The sequence below is a fragment of the Epinephelus moara genome, chromosome 11 (assembly GCF_006386435.1).
Source record: "Epinephelus moara isolate mb chromosome 11, YSFRI_EMoa_1.0, whole genome shotgun sequence".
Lineage (NCBI taxonomy): Eukaryota > Metazoa > Chordata > Actinopteri > Perciformes > Serranidae > Epinephelus > Epinephelus moara.
Window position 1 is genome coordinate 17,165,668 of NC_065516.1, and position 25,014 is coordinate 17,190,681.

Genomic DNA, 25,014 nt, shown 5'->3' on the forward strand with positions numbered 1-25,014 from the left:
ATTAAATTGTAATCCTCTTTGATCGCACATTTACTTCATTTAATCTTTTGATTATGTAATCTATGGTGGAAAGTAACTAAGTTCACTTACTGAAGAAAATTTTTGAGGTCGTTTTTCAGATGTATAAAACTGGGTTGTTTGCTACCTCAAATTATGTGTCCATTCCTCGATTGAACCAGGTAAGTAAGTTATTCCCTGTAAGTAAAAAGTAATCCAAGTTGTGAATATTGTTTTAACAGGATAAAATGGTGTTGTGTTGGTATGCTGGAAGTGCTGTAACTCTATGTCTGTCAGAGCTAGATCAAATGAATGATTCATAATAAACATGTTACCTGAAGCCAAGTTTTAAACAAATAAAATTCATACTTGTTTCAATAAACAATTTGACTGTATATGTCTGTACATCTTTGCTGAGCAACAGTTTAAAGTGAAAGGAATTAAAGGTCTGTCCCAATTATAGGCCTGTTGATTTCAGTGATTTAAGAAAATAGTAGCCTGGGCTACTAATTGAAGTTTTATGGTATATAAGTAAGTAAGGTGTGTAAAAGTATTGTCTTGGATGCACTTGTACCCTAAAATTATTAGATAGCTAGACGGTTAGATGGATAGACGGATGGATGGATGGATGGATGATGGACACTTGGATGGATGGATGGATGGATAGACACATGGATGGATGGATGGATGGATAGACAGACACTTAGACGAATAGATAGATAGACGTTAGATAGATTGATAGACGGTTAGATGGATAAAATAGACAGAGACAGGTGAATAGATAGACAGTTAAATGGGCAGATAGATGAATAGATGGTTACATAGATGTTAGATGAATAGATAGACGGTTAGATATATAGACGTTTGATAGATAGATGGTTAGATGATAGATTGATAGGCGGTTTGATAGATGGTTAGTTGGATAAGATAGACAGATAGATATATAGACAGATGAACAGATAAATACACAGTTAGATGGGCAGATAGATGAATAGATGTTACATGGATGGTTAGATAGATAGATTGTTACAGAGACTGATAGACTGTTACAGAGACTGATAGATAGTTACAGAGACAGATAGATAGATAGACTGTTACAGAGACTGATAGATAGATAGACTGTTACAGAGACTGATAGATAGATAGTTACAGAGACAGATAGATAGACTGTTACAGAGACTGATAGATAGATAGATAGTTACAGAGACAGATAGATAGATAGACTGTTACAGAGACAGATAGATAGACTGTTACAGAGACTGATAGATAGATAGATAGATAGATAGATAGGCGATTTGATAAATAGATGGATGAATAGATGTTACATAGATGGATAGATAGACAATTAGGTGGATAGATAGATGGATGGATAGACAATTAGGTGGATGGATAGATAGATGGACAGTTAGGTGGATAGATAGATGGTTGGATGGTTAAATAGATAGACGGGTTAGATGGATGGTTAGGTGATAGACTGATAGATGGTCGGATGGATGGATTAATAGACAGACATGGGTTTTTATATTTATTTATTATTTTATATTTATTTGCTGCACTTGTGCTCTAAAAGTCACTGCAATAATAGAAACATTACAAATAATAAATCACCACAAAAGGACAATAAAAACATTTAGTTTCATTTGCGCTTTTCTATATCTTTCTTATGATGACATTTTGTCTGTGACATGTTATGTGTTTCCCACAAATCTAAATTTGGAACAGTACATTTATTTATCCAGACAGAAAAGATGTATCAGTCGGTGTAAACTTCATGGCTTCCTGTCTCCCCTGCCATCCATCCGTCCATCCATCCATCCATCCGTCCGTCCGTCCATCCATCCTTCTGTGCTTCCTTCCAGGGCGCTGTTGCATGCTGCACGCATCATCCCTCCTCACCATGTGTGTTTGACGTCAGTAACTTAGGAGGGGCTCCTCCGTGAAGCTGGTTGCTGTTTGTGGTGCTGAAACAACGCCTGTATTGTGTTGCCATTTAGCGATTTCCTTTTTGTACATTCAGCTCCTGCGTTTCTCCTCAGCTTTCTCCTCAAACATGTTTCTGTAGTCCGAGTCTCGTCCGAGCAGCTCCCACCTGAGTCGGCGTTCATCATGCTGTTTTAGCGGAGGTGTGCGATGGATTAGTAGTACTGTATAAGGCAGGAGCGGTATGGATTCACTGTGGTGTCCCATCCTCTTCGCTGCATTGGCTGTCAGCCTCTGCTCCTCACCTGCCATCGCTGACAGAAAATTTGGTAAGAAATTGTGTTGCATTTTGTTTTTATTATCATTTTCCAAACCGTGCTCTTGTTTTCCAAGTGTTTTATCTTTACAGCGCCTATAGACTGTGTCCATGGTGCTTAATCCACCTGGCTGGGTTGTTTACACAAACAGTGCAAAAGTAATTTAATATTATAGTTAATTACAGTAGTTGCATATGCTCATCTTCTTCTTGCTATTTCCAAAAACTTGTGTTTGTGTTTTGCTGTAGCTGTTTGCATGAGATGTGAAGATCCAACAGGAAAAGTTACATAATCTATCAGGCCCAGTGGATAAAATGTTTGCTGTGAGACTTATTGCTTCTGTTATGAACGCTGGTATTTATCCTTACTGCTAGCTCCATATAAAAAAACACTTTATGCTTTACACTTTACAAAGGACAACTTCTGCAGCCTATAATGAGTGTTAAGCCTGATTGACACACACAACCATAATAATGCACTCAATTTCACATGGGTTTAATAGCCTCCGTGCTCATAAAAATTACTCAACACATGCCCGTAAGGAGCATGCAATTTTAAATCCAGTTAAATATTTAATAATATCCTATGCCTCCTCAGGAAAAGGGCATCTTTCATACAGCCCTGCTTCATTTTCAGACTTGGCCCGGTTGTATTTTCATTACCCTTGATTTGTTCTTGCCTCAGACACTACTGCTATAATTTGAAAAAGTATGGCACATGTCCAAAGTATGACATATTAGAGAAGCCATTGTGATAATTGTGTCCTTTGGTAAAAGATGGAAAGAGATTAGAGGATCTCATTTTTACTGCTTTAGGTTTGAGTGTGTCTCTCCTTACTTACAAGCTCCAATTTGCACCTCTAGTCACACTTACTGGCCTGGGATCAGCAGTCAGAACACATGACAGTATAAACTTTATAATGAGCAAGAGGCAAATATAGGTCTCAAGCTGGCACTCCTGCTCTGTGATGATTCATACAGGCTCCGAGCTGCATCATATTCTTTATATTTAGAAGCAGAGGGTGTCTATCTTTTTTTTTAATGGGTTATATTCATGCACCCGCTGTACAGTTTAATTTTTGTCTTCATATAATCTTGTTGGCTATTAGATCAGCATACACAATATAGAAAGGACATTAATTGTTATTTGACAGGTGAGGTTTTTCTACCTGCAAGTTGTCTAATTTATGCTTACAATACTTGTGAATGAGTCGGTGTTTATTCCCTGAGTGCATTTCTCTCATTGAATTCTCAGCATGTTTTTCTGGGTGTGTGGAAAAGGTCTCCATTGTCAGAGTGTGGCAGGGATTTAGAGGTGCTTATTGTTTTTAATGAGTCCCTCTGCGGATTACGCTGTGTCATTGGAAAGCTCAGGATCAAGGTGTCCTGGTGTAATTGTATATAGTGTCTATCTACTTATAATAAAACCAGTGCACATATATATGCATGGTTGTGTTTGTGTGGAGGAGAGACGGCGAGAGCGTGCTGTGCGTGGGTGTTTATGTCCTGTCTGTCTGAGAGCACATGAAAGCCAGACGGGGAGAAATAAGTCTGCAGCTGCACGCTCTGATTATGAAATTAAGTGCTGTAAAATTTAATCAGTGGTGTGAATTTGGCTCTGTGCATAGCACTAAAAACCTCCAAACTTTTCAAATTCATAGTGCCGGAAAAATAGTGTCGCCTCTTTAGCATTTTTAAAGTACTTTAATGCACTGCAACAGTCGCCTGACCCTACCAAGAGTTCACAGAATTTGACTTTTTAATACACAAGCTCTTGTGCAATGTAAATCGGTGGTATTCATACAGACATGCAGACAGACAGCAAAAATAAGATATTTGAATACATGAGGTATGCATGTCTTAGAGGCAGTTCAAGCTCTGCTATTCTGCCCTAGAAAACCAAAATGCTGTAACTAGGTCACATTGATTTAAGACTTGAATCAGACTTTTTGGCATCAGTTTTACCAAATTACAAAAAATGATGCAGTGGAAATGTATCATTTTTGTCAGAACAGCATCTTGAATTAGTACAGAGAGACAGACAACTAGAAAGCTTATGCTAAAGGAGCTGAGATCACTGGGGAGATGTATCAAGTGTAAGCTAGCAGGGGAGGTAGCCATAGCTAGCCTTTGCTAAAATTAGCTAGGCTAGCTAAATTAAACTTATTCATTGCTCTTCTGCCCTATCCAGAGGGTGCTACTGTAGATATGATTATGGGTAAAACTTGAAATAGTGAAATAGCGGAGGTAGTTAGTCGCATTGACTGTGTATAGTTTGCCTCAGTGGCTGCGACGCTGAAGTTAGCATTGCACTGGTTCGCTTGTCAAAAGGCCTTTGGGATTTTTCCATTGGATTTTGAATTATTGTTGGAAATACGCTCTGTAGCAAAAGTTTATGATTCTTACACATTTTGTTCAGAAAGATAGTCTTCACAAATCAACACCACTTATTGAAGCCTAAAAGTAAAAAGCTAACGTTAGGCTATAAACAAACTACACCACGGTCGTATGACCTAACTAACCTAACTCAAACTTGTTGCTGCACCAGTACATCCCCTAAAACTACTAAAATATTGCTTTACTAATTCTAGTTAACAGCTTTTTTAGCTAATCTAGGTCACTGTAAGTTGACAGCAACTAAGGGTTACAACCTAATACCATATTCCAAATAATGTGAGCAAAAAAAGTGACATGTAATATGTGAAGTAATAAAAAGTTTATTACCATCAACTGAACATTTACATTTGCATACCTGCTTCTGCATATGATGTTAACTCAGCAACTCAGGTTGCAAACTTTTCCCCAACTTTCTTAGTTGTTGTTACGACTTGAGGTGCGCGTTCTCGTGAATTCACCCAGTTGGGAACTCATTTTTCTGATATACATTTTGGTGAACCAACATTTTGGTTATTCTGTTATTACACATAACTACTTAACCCAGCTAAACTTTTGCTAATGGAAACTAGATTTGTAAGAGTAACTACCATTTCAGCGTTTCACTTAATTGCAGCAGCCCTTGGTGTCAGATAACAAGGCACAGAAGCACATTTTAGCAATGCAGTAGTAACGCTGTACTGTGCGGGTGGAAACATCTTCCTGTTTGTTGGTAGATGATGGAAACTATCAGTGGTTACAGAAACAATCCCTTTTTGTTCTGGCTGCAAATTTAACACACTGTTGTTGAATAAACGCATTTACAATATTTTAGAAAAAGTTAATTTAATGTTAATGAAGTATCTGTTAAAAGAAAATCAATATTTGCTACATTTAAGGTGAAATAATGTCAAAAAGAATCACCGTTAGCGGTTAGCCATCATGATTAGCCACTGAGACTAACTATAGGCAGTGAATGCGACAAACTTCTTCCGCTATCTCACCAGAACTTTTACCTATAATCAACTCTACAGTAGTGCCCTCAGGAACAAGGTAGATAGTGCCTTTCTTCACAAACTGATTTTAAATTAAGTATTAATAGTACATGGACAAGCAGACACTTAGCAAAACAGAAATACATGTTAATCCCTCTTAAAATCACTAATTTGATTGTATTAAATTGTAGATTAATTTATCATTCATTGCAATACAGTGTAAATATTCAATATACTTTAGATAGGAGACAGACACTAGCACAAAAGATACAGTTCACATCTATAACTATGCATTGTAATAATCAAAATAGATTTATTGTTTTTTTTAAAAAAAATAGTTAAAAAGCACAACAAACATGAACACATTCATTTCATTGTTTGATACTGTGTTTTTCACTGAAAATTGTCCAAAGGCAGATTGTCGTATCTGCATTTTTGGTCTTATGCAGGTTCTATGGGACTTGTGTAGGTCTAATCAAACAGGCATAAATAATGTTGGAAATTAATGTTTTGTCCACCTGCCACTGTGTCTGGTGGATTCCAAAATCTACCAGACATTCAATAGAGTGCCATTGTTTTATTGGCTGGTGAGTGAAGCAAATCTAGCAGCGACTTGCATATTTTACCAGCATTTGGCTGGTAACTGGTGCTAATTTCCAGCCCTGGGCACAAAATGAACAACTTTTCTATCTGTTGCTGCCAGCCTGAAATTTCACCGTAGTTCTCTGCCTTCATAGAGCAGTTTAGTAGGCTGTAAGTCACAACTGCCTCACATATTTTAGATTCACTCTAGCCCTCACAGGATGACATAAACAGCAGTAAAATGCGAAGACATGTTGTTTAGTCACCTTGATCTGATCATAATGTCCGTGCCGTCTCCTCCTGGATGACGCTCTTGTCTTCTGACAAACAGTCGAGGTCATGGATAGGTTAGCATGTTGTACTTTTCTGGTTCTTTCCTGCGGGAGTGACTCAACAACCAGCCTGGAGTCCAGTGCCTTGAAGCGCGGCACAATTCAAAAGCATGCTTGAGAGTCAGCCAAAGGGTGGCATTGTGCAGGAAGGTTAATGCTCTGTTTACACTAAGTTAGGAAGAATATAATTTGAATAATGAATTCATTGACTACTGAAGAGCGCCCTGCCAATAGAAAATTTGCAGGAATAGATTTTGTTGCGCATTAACACTCTAGTGCCTTGCAATCAGTGTTGCTATCAGGCCTGTTGTTAAAATTCTGTTCAGCATCTCTTACTGTTTGCAGAGGTTTGGCACTGTCCTGAATCCCAATAACAACCACTGAAAATCCCATAGTTTGTTAATGAGACAGGCAGCCGTTCCCCAACTGCAAGGTCATGTTTTGTTAGCAAGATAAATACTTTCAGCAAGTTTGTTGAACAGACAGGGAGGCAACTGGAATGGAGAAATATCAATCTGATAACAAGAAACAAGTTATGAATAGCATTTGGGGTTTAATTAAATGAAAACATCAATCCAACACCCATCAGGATGGTAGCTGTAGTCCAATAATGCATTCACAAATCTCACAGGAACATGGAGATCAGACTCAGTTAAACAAGTGAGACTGCATGAAAATTAAAAAAACATTTCATCACACCATATTGATTGTGCTGATTACCAAGGCCTTCTGCAGCATTTGCAACTTGAAGGATTCGGTCTCAGCTCAGCCACACTGGCTTCATAGAAATGACTCAAATTAAGGAGTGTTACAGGACATATTGATGGAGAGAGATATATGACAGGGTTGGTTATGTGCAATATGTACATGGAGACATTGTCCTTTAAGGCTATGCTGCTGGGCCTTTTCATTACGGCTGGCTATCAGCAGCCATCGCCTAATATACCCAGACAAGTTAGATTTGATTCATAGGCTGCTGAGCTCTATCTATTTTGCCACAGGGCTCTGTCATCCCATAGATATCAGGACTGAGTGGTAATATCAAATATCTTATAGTGGTTATAAATCATCTGAGAGGATTGAAATGTGCTCTGACATGTGGACAGACATTTTACAACAGTATGGATTATGAACATGGTATATATCTGAGTAAGGTTAGACATCTTGCTTCACTTGGAAGAGCTTCGTTTTCATCCTATATGTTGCGGGTTTTGTGCTGTCCTTATGATTTCCTGAGTTGCTAGGGCACTCCCCGTCTGTCCTAGGGGACCAGTTATTTTCACGGGGTTCATCCTGGGATCAAGCCCATTATAGTTCACGTGAGACGACATCCCACCAACCATTTTAAAACAGTTTAGTTTTTTACTAAAAGTGCAAAAAAAAAAAAACATTAATTAATTAATGTGAAAGAAGAGAAATTTAAGAGGGAACCACAACTGCGCTTCAAATTCAGTTTAGAAATAAGCTGTCTGTAAAGACAAATCATGAAATCTCACATTTCGTGTTTTGATCTGTAGCAGAATAGAAGTGGAAACAATGTCTACAGCCATTGCTGGAGGCTCTGTGGGGCTGTATTCACTCACAACAGTGCTTTGAGCTAAATGCTAACTTTAGCATAGTAGCATGCTCACAGTGACAGTGTTTAAATGCTGGTCCTTTGTGTTAGCTAAGGCTGTACGATATGAAAAAAATATGCGATAAAGTTACTGAATATCGTGATAATGATAATATTTGTGATATTAAAGTGTGCTCGGTTCTGTCTTTCTGCTGCTTTTAGTATACTGCTAAAATACAACAAATTGCTTGTTGGATTTTTAAAAAATGAAAGGAAATTATTTCCAACACTGGAGTTGCAACGATAAATCGATTAGTTGTCGACTATTAAAGCAATCACCAGGTATTTTGCTAATCGATATATTGGTTTGAGTATTTAAAAAAAGATTCCAGCTTTTTAAATGTGATATATTTTCTGTTTTCTTTGCTCATCTATGACAGTAAACTGAATAGCTTGTGGACAAAACAAGACATTTGAGGACGTCTTCTTTGGCTTTTGGAAACACTGATTGATTGCTTTTTTCTTTTCCATTTTCTGACATTTTAAAGACTAAACAACTAATCCATTAAAACCCATTAATCAAGAAAATAACTAAGAGATTATAGATTGTTGCAGCCCAAATTCCTTTTACTGAACTAACAGAAAACAGAAAAGACACCAATAAAAATAAGACCGATAGTTACATTTTAAAGTAACCTACAGTTTTCCACCGACTCTCTTTCAGCCAACTAAAAAAAAAAAAAAAAATCAAGATTGTTTACCATGCCAAACATTTGCCAATTAGCACTAAACACAAAGCACAGCTTAGGTATATGGGAATGGTATTATAGTTGTGTGGGTATTTGTTCACAAACCAAATTAAAATTTTGACTTGATGGTGCTAGAGGAAATGTCCAAAGATCATCAAAGAGGGAATGTCCAAAGGCTCATTGTGAGGGGGCATGAATGTGTGTTCTGAATTTCCTGCTAGTCCATTAAAGTGTTGCTGGGACATTTTATTAAAACCACAAATATCAACTTCATGATGGCGAATACTAAAGTCTGTAGGATTCATCCTCTGGAGGCTACAAATGTCTGTCAGAATTTAATGGCAATCTATCCAACAGTTGTTGAGATATTTCAGTCTGGAATATGATGGCTGACAGGAGTATAGGCGCTTCAAGGTCCCAAAACATTTCCAGTAGGAGAAACATACTGCAGTGTCAGAAATGACACCAATTCAAAAACACATGCAAAAATCCAAGTCTTGGTAACAACGGAAACATGCTGCAAGTGTGCTAAAAGCTTAGCTGCTAACCAGGGCTGTAGTGCTGCGGTAGCACACCAACAACGCTCCTCCACTTAGTGATATTTGCAGTTTGCATAATCTGGTTGAAATTCATGTACATTTTTTAAGTGCTTGAAGATCCAATCATCACTAAAGCGTATGTCGTGCAAGAGAGACAATAAAAACAAAAGGTATAGTCAAAGTTGTCATAATGACATTTAAGGCGTGTTGACTGAACCAAGACGTCAGCTTTGCATTGAGTAACATGCAAGGAAACGTTCCACATTAAAAGCTGCTAGTAGCTGCCTGCAGTAACATTGTAACAGCAAAGTGAATTGTAATATTTTTCACAGTCTATAGCTATTAACTGTTTACTAGTAAAGTGGTTACATAAAACGAGCCATAACTTAACCGTGCACGCGCATCATAAATGCGCTCCAGCACACAAAAACCACTACACCCCTGATGCTAACAATAGCTACGTAAATCTGTTTATCTTTTATAATATTATAAAAGACCAAGGCCAAATGTGAAAAGGATTTCCAGTACATACAGTTTTATGTCACCTCTTTACTCTACTTTTCTTAATTGTTAAAAACAAACACACCCTCTCATCTGGTCTCTCAAGTAGCAACCTCTGGTGCTGAAAAATGAAGCCAACATAGAAGTGCCAAAAATTGCAGTTCTTTGAATGGCCACTTGAGGCTGGCTCCAGAGGCCTGTCAATCCCCAAACACACCTACGCTAAATGCCCAACTTAACAGCCGGAACATAAATACAGCCTGGTACAAAAAATGGTTTTGATTTCTATAGCGATTGCCCCCTTCATGACAGCTGTACGGGGGCTGATGTTTTATTTAACTCACCCATTTACATTAGAGTTACGCATATTTAATGACAGGCTGCTCTGAGTGACAGGCTGTCTGCAGATAGTGTCCTCAGCATCACAGTCAGATCCACCCCTCGCTCCTCCACAGCACCAGCTTCGTGTCCAAATATGATCACTTCTAGCTCCAAAATAACAAGATGGCAATGGCCGAAATGCCAAATCTGAGGCTGCAAAACTGGAGTCCGCAAACCAATGGGTGACATCATGTTAGCTATGTCCATTATTTTTGCAGTCTATGGTCTCTCTCGTGGGTGAAATATCAAGCTGTTCCACTCAGCGCCTCCCATAGAGGCTGAAAGTTTTTTTTTTACTTTGCATCATTTCTGTATTTGCAGAGTTTTTGCCGTTAATCTATTTTTTATGGCTTTCTTTTGCATGTTGTTTATTTGCAGCATGTTTCTGTTGTTGTATTTGTTTTGGATTTTTGTACGCATTTTTGAATTGGCATTGTTTCCTTAGCACGTTTCTCCAAATGGAAGTGGAGCTCTACTGCCCTCGTCAGCCACCATACTGGACCCTATCAGACCAAAATTGCCATCCATTGAGCTCTAGCCTGTCCAAAACCCTTTAAATACACTGTCTAACTTCATAACATGTCCATTCAGACCTCATATCAATAAGCTTTAATACCAACACAAGCAACACATTCTCACATTTGCTCATGCTGCATGTTTGATTTTAAAAGCTGAGACATTTCTGAATAATGAAAACTCTCATTTCTAACACTCTGCTTGAATGCCCTCTGATACCAAATCCTAATTAAAGTAAAACTGATCCAAGGATAATGGGACTGCCAGAACGAATAAAACCCTGCCGTAGTGTCTCTCATAGTCTCTGTAAAGGTCGCAGAGCATTTTTCTCATCTCTCAGGATGTCTGAGTCATCTCGACTGGACTGATAAAGGGTCAGCAACCGTCGGCCTTCAGTTCAGGCTTTATTGACACTTTGGATGTGGGGCTTTTCTAGAATTCACCATAGGCTTTGACTCATCCACTAAATGGCAAACTATTTATTGGATGAGATTTTTATTGTGGAGTACAGCTCTTCATTGTGCACATGGCTGCGCAGGGCGGTTAAATGAGCATTTGGTGCACTGTTTGCAAAGCTTGTTTTTCTAAATTAATAATCTCAACAGCTGCAGCATTCAATGTGAGTGTAATTGGTCTTAACATCAAGATTTTCTGCCATCATCTGTTGTTGAATGCAATATATGCCTATTGATTCCAACTAATAAACAGCACACAGTGTTATGAACGACCTCCTCTCAGCTGCAGTGAACCATCATACAGCTGCTGCAGTCTTGTTTTGAGAACTGTGGACTGATAAGCTATTCATGATGTGTTGCTGTGTTTCAGAATGCATGGGGAATATAAGATTGTTTGGTTAATTTTCAGAGTTGGAGCCTTTTAAGTGTAAGCACTGAATTCCTGACACAAAGCAGGCTGTATATTCCTGGCTTGGGATGCTGCCACGGCTGGTGTGATAACAGACGAAGTGCAATGTTTCTTTGTGACTCAACAGATGCTCGGAGGAGTGTGTTGGCTTTGAGCGGTTATTGAGACGAGGCAGTGGGAGCAAAGCGGCTGGCTGCGCTTCTGTGTCTTTCCCGACAAATGTCAGCGGCTCTTGAGAGGAAGGAAGTCGGAACTGTGTCAAATAGGCGTGTCGAGGCAATCCATCTCGTTACTCTCTTTCTTGCTCTGGTTCAAGGTGAACCCAGAAGATATTCTGGGTCAAGGAGGAAGAGTGCCACCAGAGGAAGTTCATAAGGACTGCTCTTTCTTTTCATTCTTATCTAAATTAAATTACATTTCAGTAGACGTGTTTTACTCCTCGGAGGCTTGTCAGGTTTAAGAATGTGATGCATTAACACTACTATGTTGTTAAAACTGTTCGCCCACTTGCACATAACAGTGCATAGTCCTTTCTCACCTCGCCCCACACCTGAGCTCCACCGCCTTGTGACACAAAGTGTGAAAACAGCCTTGGGCATTAGAAGGAAGCTTCAACGGCTCTGTTAAGCCTTTTCACGACTTTCATTCGGTTCAAATTAAACAGCGTTGGTAAAAGGGTCAGTGTGAAGGTCACCTCTGTGTCGAAGAGCCAAGATTTATAATGAGGACAATAACAGAGTAATGAGGATTCTGAAGGCTGCGAGCTGAGCACAAGAATTAATCTATACTATCTCAGCTGTGATTAAAGCAGTAATGTGCCTGCTTCGTCTAAGGGTGATGCTGATTAATACTCCAGACCATTTCTCAGTGCAGCAGGGAAACAGAATGACTGTTAGGAGGAAGCCAGGCGAGGGAGAGATGCTACAGATCTAATGGGGGAGGTTATTTTCCTATTTTTGTGACTAATTGATATGACTACTGTAGTCTGCGGAGTACATTAGTGACATTGTCCCTGCAAATTTTTGGCCCAAATCCACTAAAAAGACTCCATACCCAGCTCTGATTAAACAAGCTGTTTGTACCATTATTCATTATTTATATATTTTTATCCTACCCCGTCCCAATTTTTCCCCCTGTTGTGGCATTACATTGTAGGGCAGCTCAGAGTGGCTTGTGCATATGGTGCATTAATCACATCAAAACTTTGGCTAAATATTGAGGAGTACCAGCTTCATGTCTTAACAAACCTTAAAGCTGCTTTAATCAATATTTTTATATCAGCAATGGATCAAATGACTGTGTAATGCCAACAGGGTTCTTCCCTACTGAGGATTATCACCAAACTCTGCAGTACATGCTCAGCTCTGTGGAGCTTTAAAGCAACTTTCAGTTAATTGCTTTTGTTTTATGGCCTACAACTTTACTGTTTTGATTTCAGTCTTGTCACTCTCAGACAACAGGATAACAACAATAAGATAAGATATAAGATATTATGTAGATATCAGGTCTCATTCACAAACAGTGGGTACACAAAAATCTGTGCTTAAACCATGGGCACAAATGTTTTATGCACATAGCTGGGATTCATCAATATTTTCATACCTGAATTTGTTTGTAATTTTAAGTGCTATATCGTAGGCAACTGTACTTGCTTGAGTTTCAATTTTTTTTTTTCATTCAAGTACCTCCCCCTCACTTCTTTCTCCATGTTTTCAGTTTTATTGCTGCTACATTTCAACCATGAATCCATGATCTTGATTTTTGTCTGTCATTCAGAATAGAAACTGGCGGGGCGTCGGTGGCTTAGTGGTGGAGTGGGCGCCCCATGTGCAGGGCTGTTGCCGCAGCGGCCCGGGTTCGAATCCAGCCTGTGGCCCTTTGCTGCATGTCATCCCCCCTTCTCTCTCTCCCCCTTTCACACTTGCCTGTCCTATCCATTAAAGGCAAAATGCCCAAAAAAAATATCTTTAGGGAAAAAAAAAAAAGAATAGAAACTGGCTTCCCCTTTACCAATTTTTTTTCCTAGGATGGCGAAGGCATGACCCAACCTACTGTCCCTCGGATTGACTAGCACTCGTTGCCTTCATTGGTTGGGTTGGATAGGTTTAGGCATGAGGTGTTAGAGTTACGGTTAGGGTAACAATTATAGTGTATGCCCATTAGAGGCATAGAAGGAAGGGACATGCCTTTGCGATTCCTTGGAAAACAAATCTGGCCCCCAGTCACAGTGAACAAACAAGAATGTGACTGCGTTTTGTTGCAGCAGTTGACAGTTTATGGCAGATTGCATTAAAAATAGGAAATGTACATTTTTTAGCATAATTATTTTAGAAATTTTCCATGACTGATATATATTTTTTAAAGATTCATGTACCCCCTGTAGTACTTCAAAGTACCCCTAGGGGTACTTGTGCCATCATTTGAGAAACACTGCTGTACTATATTTAGTCTAATGCAGATAATCGACTTAGCACTGGGTGATTATAATATTTCAGAGGAACAGTTTCAGGTGAGACAGGAATGGGTTTAATACTAAAAATGGTGCCAGCCTGTGTTAGGACAGAGATTTAATCAGCTGAAGGGAAGGTCCTCAGACATACAATTGTGGATGACATCATCATAATCTAAGCCAGCACACACCGATGTTTGATTGTATTAAAAATCTGTACTTAATGAAAACAGTTCCGTCAGTGAAAGAGACAAAGCTGGTGGGTTTGTGTGATTTGAAGAGATCTGTGGATTCTCCTTAAGCCACAAAAGTTGCCTTTCCCTTCATGATGAGAAGTGGTCTGAGTGGGTTCAGAATCAGAATCAGAATCAGAAAATAGGGTTGAAGTGTGGATTCAGTTTCATGCTTCAGAGGGTATTCAAATGGCCCTTGATATGTATTAACAAAACCAAAGGTGCTTCACTCCACAGGTGATGCAGCTGAGCAGTTTCATTGGGAGCTATAAAATTACCAAACAGGCATAAGAATGACTGGAGCACAGCTGCATTTGAATGTCTCCTTTTCAACTGTAGTGAAAGTAGTATCGAAACATGGCTGTGCTGTGATGACCTGCACTTAAAATGAGGTTCAACTGGCACTGAAAAGAGTTAAACCTTTTACTTCATCTGGAGGACCAGAGATTTCCCTGGGGGCCAGGCTGTGTTGGCTCACTTTGAGCACCTCAGAAGGAGGACGCATCGCTGTTTGACTTGCTCTGGTTCGGCACTTCAACGCCCAATCACACCTCAGAAGAGGGGAGACAATCAAATGTCTGAATCATTCAACGCGGGTCAGAGAAAAGGTCAGGCCGGCCTATTTCTGGGTCCTCTCTTGCCGCAGTGACGCTGCCATCTTTAATTCATGGCCGCTGTCTGGGCTGTCGCCTGGAGCTGGCAGCTGAATGACTGAGAATGACCTGCCTGCCTGGGAATTCTGAGACAAATTCTCTGGAAAGTCGGTGAGGAATGTGTTTGGTTACACTCCTGGATGTCAGGTAGTTTCATGTCAGGTTGCCTCTTCTGTCAAAGTGACCTCAAAGACTCTGCTTCCAGCTCCTACTAATTATTGATTTTTTTAAAATAACTTTTAGATTTATTCTCTGAAGCATTTCATTTCCCTTCAAGGAAAAGTTTGACATTTTGAGAATACTCTTCCTTGCCAAGAGTCAGAGAAGAACATGTATGTATGCTAAATATGAAGCTGCAGCCAGCAGCCAGCACTGCCATGCCATTGTTCTGACAGCCTGAAATTTCGAAGCCCCATTAGTCAAAAGCATGTCCCATTGGACCGAATGCCAATTTGTCTGACAGTGTGTTATCCCAAAACAAACGCCCATTGCTCCAAAGTCCCTAACTCCGAAAATACACACTCCCTGGAGTTGGTTTTAGTTTTTCAGTGGCATTTGAGCCACTGATCCCGAGTTTATTACCGACCCTTCATGGCATTTCCCAGCAGCATTTGAGCCACTGATCCTAGGTGTTTTTACCGACCATTTGCAGAGTCTCCCAGCAGTGTTTGATCCACCAAACCCCGGGGTTTTTCGCTTACCTGTCCCTGCATTTCCAGCGGGTTTTGTGCTATCAAACATGGGTGTTTATAACCAAAACATGATCTTTCCTAACTATGACCAAGTGGTTTTTGTGCCTAAGCCTGGCGTTGTTGAGAAACATGAAGTTTCAATGTATCCGCTAGCCCAGTGGTTCCTAACTGGTCGAGCCACGGGGTGCATAATTCTCCTTAGTCATTATTTCAAGGTCCACACAGTTTATATTCAGTGTTATACTTGTGTTTGGCCATGTCGTCTAGCTAGTTTGCTGTCTCTGTCAAGTAGCTGTCCATTAGTAACTCACCCTACAGCAGGAAACATCACTTCAAAATAAAAGTTCTGGGCCAGAAATTTACTGTACAAAAAAATAAAGTGTATTTTTTACAAACCTGACGTGTGTGCGAATCACTTGTGGTCCATTCAGAATGGACCTGCACCCACTTTTGGACCCCGACCCACCAGTTGGGAACCACTGTGATAGACCATAAAGTATAAATGTAACGTATCGGAAGATAACAGAATGCGAACATTTTATCTGGCGATTGGGTTGTCCAAGTAAAGGAAGTGTGTATTTTTGGAGAAACGGGACTGCAGGGCAGTGGTTGTTTGGTTTGGGATAATGGCTGTTGGAGAAATGGCCATATAGTCCAGTGGGACATTTTTTGGACTAGCTGGGCTTCAGAATTTCAGGTCATTGGAACTATGAGCAGTCCACCAGTCAGCTAGCTTAGCTAAGCACATGGACTGAAACAGCTAGCCTGTCCAAAGGTAACAAAATCCACCTCCCGGCAACTCTAAAGCTCACTAATTAACGTGTTATGTCTCATTTGTTTAATCTAATGGTGGAAGTAAGTCACACAGGTGCAAACCTCAAACATGTCTCAAGTTCTAACCTTCAAGTCTTAAGCAAGCCCCAAGCTACTATACTGAGAATCAAACAAGTCAAGTTGAGTCCTTGCTATAAGTTAAGCAAGTCAGAAGTGAAGTCATCAGAATTTCCAATGATCTGGTCAAACGTTGGCTAGAACGTTTAACCAGCCAATAAGCTAATTAGTCAGCTAAAGCGATACATTCACGTACCTTTCTTTGTTGGTTTTGTGGTGATGGATGAGGTTGGATGTTGTGGTGGTCGTGTCACTGATTTTTGAGCAGTAGATCTTGCCCACCACAGTTCTCTTCTTACTACTGTCACTGACAACATAATACAGGGGTACTCAGTTACAAATTCAGATGGGCCGGATTTTAAAACCAGGAAATGTAGATGGGAAAGACATTTTCAGCAGCCTATTCAAAACCTTTCTTTTAGATTTTATTAATGACAGATATTAACAAATGCAATTAAATTTGGTTTAAAAAAAAGGGTTAATTGTTTCAGTTTTGAAATAAAAGATGACAGTCACATATCTCACCCAGGCACATCACGAAGTGCAGAAGAGAGCTATCAATACACAGAACCATAAAAAGTGGCAATAACAGCAACCAATAACACACACTATCTCTTTCTGCCCGTGTCTCCCTCTCCCAACTCTCTCCCACACACACTCACACACACACACACACACACTTACCTCACCTTATGACTTTTTCCTTTAAGGTCAAGGAAAACTTTAAGGGAAAGACATAGGATGCATGCCCAGATGTTTTGAAAAGCTACTATGAATGTGTCACATGGAAGAACACTAATTTGAGAAAAATATAATTTAGGATGTCGCTATACTGATTTGAGAAGTGAGATGGCTCACTCATTAGGTACTTCTAGGTGCTATATGTTCTTTAAATATTTTTGTGTAGATTTATGTATGCTGAGCCAGTCTGAGGTTGCCTCTGCCTCTGGCCTGTGGGCCGCCAGTGGAATAGGCCTGACATAATCATTGAATCCAAATCACGTTATGATTACCAAGACAAACTGAGTCTTTTATCAATGTTAGTCAAGCAAGTCTCAAGTCCTCAATTTTGTGACTTTAGTCAAGTCATGTGACTCAAGTCACCTCTTTAATCCAAACTAAAGCTGAAGTGTAAAAGTAACAAATTACAGTCTTACAGAGGGTTATGAGCTGGACTATTTCCCATTTCTTTATTAGCTTTGGAGGATTTTGTTACCTTTGGACAGAGCCAGGCTAGCTGTTTCCCCCTGCTTCCAGTCTATGCGCTAAGCTAAGCTAACTAGCTGCTGGCTGTAGCTTCATATTCAGCATACAGACAAGAAAGTAGTATTGATCTTCTCGTCTGCCTCCCAGCATGAAATTTTTGTGGTGTGAAAATGAATTGTTAAAAAAAAATCCTCATGAATGTCGGTGCACAGAATGTCACATTATTATTCAAACTGCTGTTATAACAAAGTCTTGTCATGTTTGGATGAGTAGCGTATGAGGATTGTATAAAAATGTTGAGATGCCAAGGCTGCATTGCTGACATGTGACATGCAGCTCTTGACAAGAACAGACCTTTCGGAGCAGAGAAAAGCTTGGAGCCATCTTTAATTTTAGCAGGAGAGCGCCTTAATGACACAAGCTGTTTAAATCTGCGGACATGGTGTCAAGCTGATGCTAATTTGCTTGCAGGTGATGTTCTTCTCTGCTGTCCCTGCTCCAGCCGCGCTCCCTTTTTCAATTCACTTTCACTTTTATTGCCGTTGTCACCCACTGCACTGTTCTGAAATGGCTTTTTTGGCTGACAGTACAGGTGTGTGTGAGTGTGTGTGTGAGTAAAAATGAGTCAGGTGTCCTTGGTCGCAGCTTATAATTATAATAAAAGATATGTCGGTGGCCCCAGAGAGTGAATGAAATATGTCCTAAACTGCAGCAGGCTCTGGGAGTGGCTGTCCTCGCTGCCAGACTCCCAGCATCCTCCTTGGCCCCTCAGACATCACAGATGGTATCCCGGCACCGGCCAACCACCTGTGAGGGAGAAGTGAGCAATAAAGTCTCTGACTTCTTGTTCAGCCTTGGGTTTAGCCTCATAGGGACATACTTAATGTTCCAGGCAAGGTCGGCCAATCATGGCCAAATGTTCGAATCAGTCTCAAGCAGCTCCTCCAGAGCGAAACCTGCTCTGAGATGTGTAATGGATGGCTTGATAATGTACAGGTGGAGATTATCTGAGATATTAATGTGGTTATATTATTTTGTAATGAGAAACTCTCAGTCATTCTAACATGATTGCTTTTCCTTAAATGACCGTAAATGAGCTTTTCCCTTTAAACACGCTCCTCTCACCGCCCCGAGGGGAGACACCCTTGTTGTTATGTCCCTGAAACGCTGTGTAGCTTAGATTTTAGGTGAAGGTGAATTGTTTTGTGTACATGTGAGTGTCTGTGTTAATCCTTGCTTACTTATACAGAAGATGAAACTTGCTGCCCTTAATGGCAGTTAGTGGTAATAAGGCAGGCAGGGGGCATCATGTCTCTGCTACACAGCTGTGGAGAGAGGCTCTTGAGAGGTTTAGGCCACATTCTGCATGCATTTCTGGAAGTGCTTTTATGCAAAACCTCTGTATCATTTTGCATTTAATTTGCAAAGACACACTGAGACAAAACACTGTAATATATGTAGTGTTTCACTTCTTTCTGCTACTTCTTATTTTGCAGTTTTCTGAGAGTCAACCATCTAACGACCAGTATATCATGTTAAAAACTGTGAACTGCCTTACTGCATCCATTGACCTCCTGGATTCTCCCTGCATACTGTAGTTGTAAATTAGGTCACACAGTGGCTATTTTGGGAGGGGAAGCTTCTGCACATTTACAGCAACGCTCACATCTACTGCAGCTGCTAATGATTATTTTCAGTTATGATTAAACTGGCAGTTATTTGATGATTCAATGATTGTTTAAGGGACAGTTCACCCCGAAATCAAAAAGACATGTTCTTCCTCTTACCTGTAGTGCTATGTATCAGTCTAGCTTGTTTTGGTGTGAGTTGCAGAGTGCTACTGCTACTGCTAGCTCACCTTGCACCATTGAGCTAACGTTACAGCTCAGCCAAAGAGGACACTGTTACATCTCACAATGGCATGAGTATCAGTCTCTTGTCCATGAGTAGATGCACGCTTCCTTCTGTGTGGTGATACGATTGGCAGGCATACTGCAGTAGGAGGAAGATAGTTCCTTCATGAAACTGCTCACAGCAAGGTCTGTGGATTATCTTGAGTAACCAGGTCATGAGTTCTGAGAAGAGACGTTGCAGTTGAGTTTTTCAAATGAATTTCTTTTTTGGCGCAATGAGCACCACAAGCCGAGTGCCATCTAGTTCCATTTTATTCAAGAGAAGGCAGACATCTCTACAGCCGATATCTCCAACACTCTGCAACTCACATCAAAACAGTCTAGATTGATAAATAGCACTACAGGTTAAAGGGGAAAATATGTATTTTTGATTTGGGGGTGAACTGTCCCTTTAAGTCATTAATATGTCAGGAAATAGTGAAAAATGCCTTTTGCAATTTTCCAGAGCTCAAGGTGACACTGTGTTTTGTTTGTTTTGTCCAGATGTTACTTTACAATGATATAAAACTCACAAAGCAGTAAATCCTCACATCTGAGAGCCTTAAACCAAATCATCATCATTTTACTCAATAAATAACCTAAACAATTAATAATTTATCAAGAGCTGCAACAGTTGGTCAATTTTGAATACGCACTACACATTATTTCATTGATAAGAGGTTTTGTTTAAAGATTTTACTAGTGTCTGCTTTTCAAATGTGAGTATGTGCAGTTTTTTTGTCCTCTGTGATTGTGAAATAAATAGATCCAGGTTTTGGTCTGTTGATCAGACAAAAAGGCCATCACGACACAATGGGACACAAGATGAAAAATAAAGATTGCACATTGAACAGTTTGAGTGTATGTTATTGTAGCACAAAAAGCTCACACTCAAGCCATCTCTGTCAATCCACCAAATCCCACTGAGGCTGTACTTACTCGACTCCACTAGTTTCCAGTTGATGAGCTACTCTGATGGAGCTGACATGGCAACAGAGCGACAACACTCAATAGCAAGTGTAGCATTTTTCTTCTTTGTTTCCTTTTTTTTTTTTTTATTATTATCAAAGGTCATTTTCTTTGTGAAATGATCATGTACGCCTAAAATTACACAAGACAGTGTGGCCATTCTTTTGTCAGTATGCTTCATTAAGATATAACCTGGACAGCTTTTTTTTCCTTCCTCAGTCACGATGAGTCGAGCATCCTTTTGTTTTGTTTTTTTGCCTGAGGTAATCAGCAGCATCCACTGTGATTGCATTTTAATTAAAAGGCGCCATTTTAATCATCTCTGGCATGGTGTTGGAGAAAGAGGATGTGGCGTTATCAATCCTATGTCCCTGCCTATCACACAGAGAAAGAGGATGTGGCGTTATCAATCCTATGTCCCTGCCTATCACACACACACACACACACACACCCCCACCCACACACACACACACACACACACACACACTATGTCTGACTAACTATGCTTGGCTGGATGCTTCATTAAATGGAAGGTCGTAATTAATATTGAGAGCTGACAAGGCCTCCCAGAGAACCCAATGAATTAAGCAGGGAAGTGATGAGGAGGTAAAGTTGAATGGACTGACACTAATTGCGGAACGGTGAGATGCATGGTCAAGAGGGATTGGGTGGCTTTCTCTAAGTGCTCTGTATAAGTTTATGTTTGTCGTCATCTTCAAGCTAACTCTAAGTTCTTTATAAAATATTGATCATTTGCTTTTTAAAATGTCAGAACATTATGAAAAAAACATTCATTTGAAGTCATGTTTCTGTCTACCTGAAATGAAAGTCCAGTAATAACTTTCTCTTAGCTCAATTTTGGTCGCCACCAACTCCTGAGGGAAATATCTGGCTCTTTAGCTGCTACTCAGCTCTACAATGTTCACCAGCTAGTGGTTAACTTTGTCTGTCTGTCCTGGCTTTTTCTTGTTTCCTGTTTTTATTTTCACTCCTCATGTGTCATGTCTTCCACCTCCTGTCTTTGTGTGTTTTCCCATCTTCGTGATTGTGTGCCCCACCCTAATTTGTTGCAGCTGTTTCCCATTAGCCTAGCTGTCACCTGTCTCTCATTAACACCCTCATTTTCTTGTGTATTTGGTCTGCTAGACGGTTTGCGTTTGTTTCTTGTCCCTTGTTTTTTACCCAGTTTAGTTTCTGTGTATTTTCCTTTGTACTTTTTACTACTGCTACCCACTTGTTACGTGTGGTCGCCTGCCTTTGGGTGTCTGGTATTAGCTTACTTTAAATCTCGCTTTTTGTTTAATCCACCTGCCTGCCATCCTGTATTTGGGTCCAGAGTACAGAGCAAAGGTCTTCATGGGTCCCACATGACAGACCCAAACCCTATTGGAGCTAGAAAATTTTGTCTGAGATATGATTAGGCCCAATAATATTTAAAAACATTTATACCCAACATGTTTTTGAGATATTGCAGGCCTGACCCAGTTTTCGGATCTGTTCTATGGACCCATCAAACCTAGTCATTAAATTGATTTTTTTAAACTACTTTTTTACTACTGTTTACTACAGTCATTCTGCTGTTCTCTGCCACTAACCATGAATAGATAAGTTGTCATGTTTTAGCCTTTTTATATTTATCTTTTAGTAGAAATTGTGATGCCTTCAATGTCAATGTTTCCCCATAGTATCGAAAATGGTATTGAATATTGCTATTTGTTAAGGTATTGTTTTGAAGTTAGAAATTCCAGTATCGTGACAAACAAAGTTACGCACGCAATGCTTATGTGCTTCTCTCGTGATCAGTGCTAATCACACATAATGATTAACAGACCTGGGACCTGCTGTAATAGAACTGGACTTGGACCTGACTGACAATGATAAAACATAGACATACCAGGTTGGATTTTGGGTTCCAGCGTCTGTGGAGATGTGTTTGTCAGAGCTTTTTCACTGAAAACAGCTGCCTGCATCTGGAAATGGCTTTGGTGCGAGCAGCGAGAGTGAACTGAAATGGTAAATGTGGTGTAAAACCAAAACAAATGCGCTGTGAAGTACTGCAGAAAAACAGCTGATAATTCTCTGTTTCACTACAAGTGTTCCTTTATATATTATACATAGTCATTTCATTCATTGTTGATAGAAAAATATTGATTATTGCAGCTTTAAAATATTGTAAGGCAACTGAAATGTGTGCTATAAAGTTTTATTATTGGTTCCTATTTTGTTTTATGTTGTGCCTGATAGCATTATGTGTAATATCTACTGAAAGGAGCATCATAATGGATCTGGAACAAAATATTAAAGTCCATGTGCATTTTTCAGCCAGCAGCAGCATTTGAGAGTTATGGACGCTGTAGCTTAATCTGTCCATGAAAATGAGGGATTTATGGGGTAGAGAATTACAGTAAAGTGCAAGTTGTTAGAAAAACCATTTATGGTCTTGGTTTTCGATCAGTAAGTTGTTTCTCTTCAGCAGTTCAGGACATTCTGCCTTTTTCGTTTAGTTCTCGAGAGCTGCGCGACCTTACAGCTCTGTTATGATGCGTCACTCTACATCATTAAATAACCATTTTACTGACATATTGAAGCCATTACCTCCAAAAGATGTAATTTCATGAAATGTTCCCTCGACTTCCAAACAAAATGGCTGCGCATTGTGTCTGTATAATCGAGTTATCACGCAGACTAGACTTTAATAATTATAACAGAATAATGATCCTAATGATGGATCTGTACAGAGGAAACTTGAACAAACTTGGAACAAGTGATGCCTGAAAAGTTCCTGTCTCATCCGCACCTGTCCTGATTATCTTTCCTTTCTGTGTGAATTGATTAACGGACTTCTCACACCTATCGCTTCTCATTATTAAAGAGCTCTGCAGAGGCTTCGCTTCCCTCTCAGTCTGTTCTCTATTCATGGTCACGAGCTGCTTGTTGCTGTCCATCGAGGCCACCGGGCCAAGAGGGTGCATCCAATTACGTCACTCCTACTGATGAGCTGAAGAAGGGAAATAACAAAGATAAAAGACTTGATGAAAGAAGGCCGAGGCTTGACCTAGTTGTTTACAGATTGTCTCTGTGTTGTCAACACTGCAGACACTATAAACTCTGTACTATGAGCCTGTCAAAAGCTTATTGAACAAATCCAAATGGTTCTTAGTGGCTCATTTCTCGGCTGAATGTTTGATTATTGCCTGGGCTCGTTTTGACCCTGACTATGACAGAAAATAACGCTTCAAGAGGAGTTTTTACCCCACAGACTATTTTTTTCACTCACCTCCGTCTTTTCCTGGAAATGTGTAAATGTGGAAGATCACCTGTGCAGATCGGTGAGCAGAACAATCAGTCCTCTGCTCGCTGCAACTCCCACGTGTAAAATATGAACACAGGGAACAGCTACCCATAATGCTCCTGCCATCTGTTCATTTATTAGTCTGGAACACCCAGCCCTAGTCCAAGCGTTAAAGTTCATTAATATTCATACAACATTCATATATGGAAACGTTGGGGTATTAGTGTCAGAGACAGGATAGGAGAAGTCGCACTAATTGATGATTGATGGCTCTGCCATTAGCAGCAAAGCCCACAGCCACAGTTAATGCACTGCTAAGCTGTACTTTGATAGAGCGGTGACATATTTAGAAATGGTGACATTGGGTTAACTTTGTTCCGTAATTTAGTGCATTTTCTGTACATTAATTTTTCTATTGTATTTGTGCCTACGGTCTCATTTATATCCTGTCTCAAGGCATGTTATGTTTTCCTCTCTGCCACTTGAAGTCAACCTGCTGGACCAGTTTACAATTTCTGTCTCCTTCCATCTTAAGTTGCCGCTAATTTTCTTCAGAGATTGAAGGAATAGTTTTGGGATATATACTTACCCTCTTTTTTGCTGTGAGTTATATCAGAATATTGATAAAATTCTAATATCTGTGATGTAAATTGGAAACTACAGCCAGCAGCAGGTTAGTTAGCTTAGCATAAAAGATGAGAAATGGGGCTAGCCTCCACACAAATTGTTGTTTTTGCCCTTTACCTTTTGCCTTCTGGGTTGGGTTCAAGCGAGATAGTTCAGGTATCTTGGGGTCTTGTTCAGGATTGAGCATGAGATGGATCAGCGGTTTGATGCACCATCTGCAGTGATGCGGGCACTGTGCTGGACCATTGTGGTGAAGAGGGAGCTGAGCTGGAAGGCGAAGCTTTCGATTTTCTGGTCCATCTACGTCCCAACCCTCACCTATGGTCATGAGCTCTGGGTAGTGACTGAAAGAATGAGATCGCAGATACAAGCGGCCGAAATGAGTTTCCTCTGTGGGGTGGCTGGGCTCAGCCTTAGAGATAGGGTGAGGAGTTCAGACATCCGGAGGGAGCTCGGAGTAGAGCTGCTGATCTTTGGCGTCAAAAGGGGT

At 40.0% G+C, this 25,014-nt stretch overlaps 1 protein-coding gene across 1 annotated transcript in view; it reads left to right on the top strand.

Moving 5' to 3' along the window:
* Positions 1 to 1,924: 1,924 nt before the first annotated feature.
* The window catches only part of ptprn2 (protein tyrosine phosphatase receptor type N2), a 179,129-nt gene continuing 156,039 nt past the window's right edge, over positions 1,925 to 25,014 (top strand). Inside the window, exon 1 of the mRNA XM_050056635.1 lies at positions 1,925 to 2,246. Coding sequence (XP_049912592.1) covers positions 2,162 to 2,246 — 85 coding nt within the window. The 5' untranslated portion in view covers positions 1,925 to 2,161. The remainder of the gene's footprint in view (positions 2,247 to 25,014) is intronic.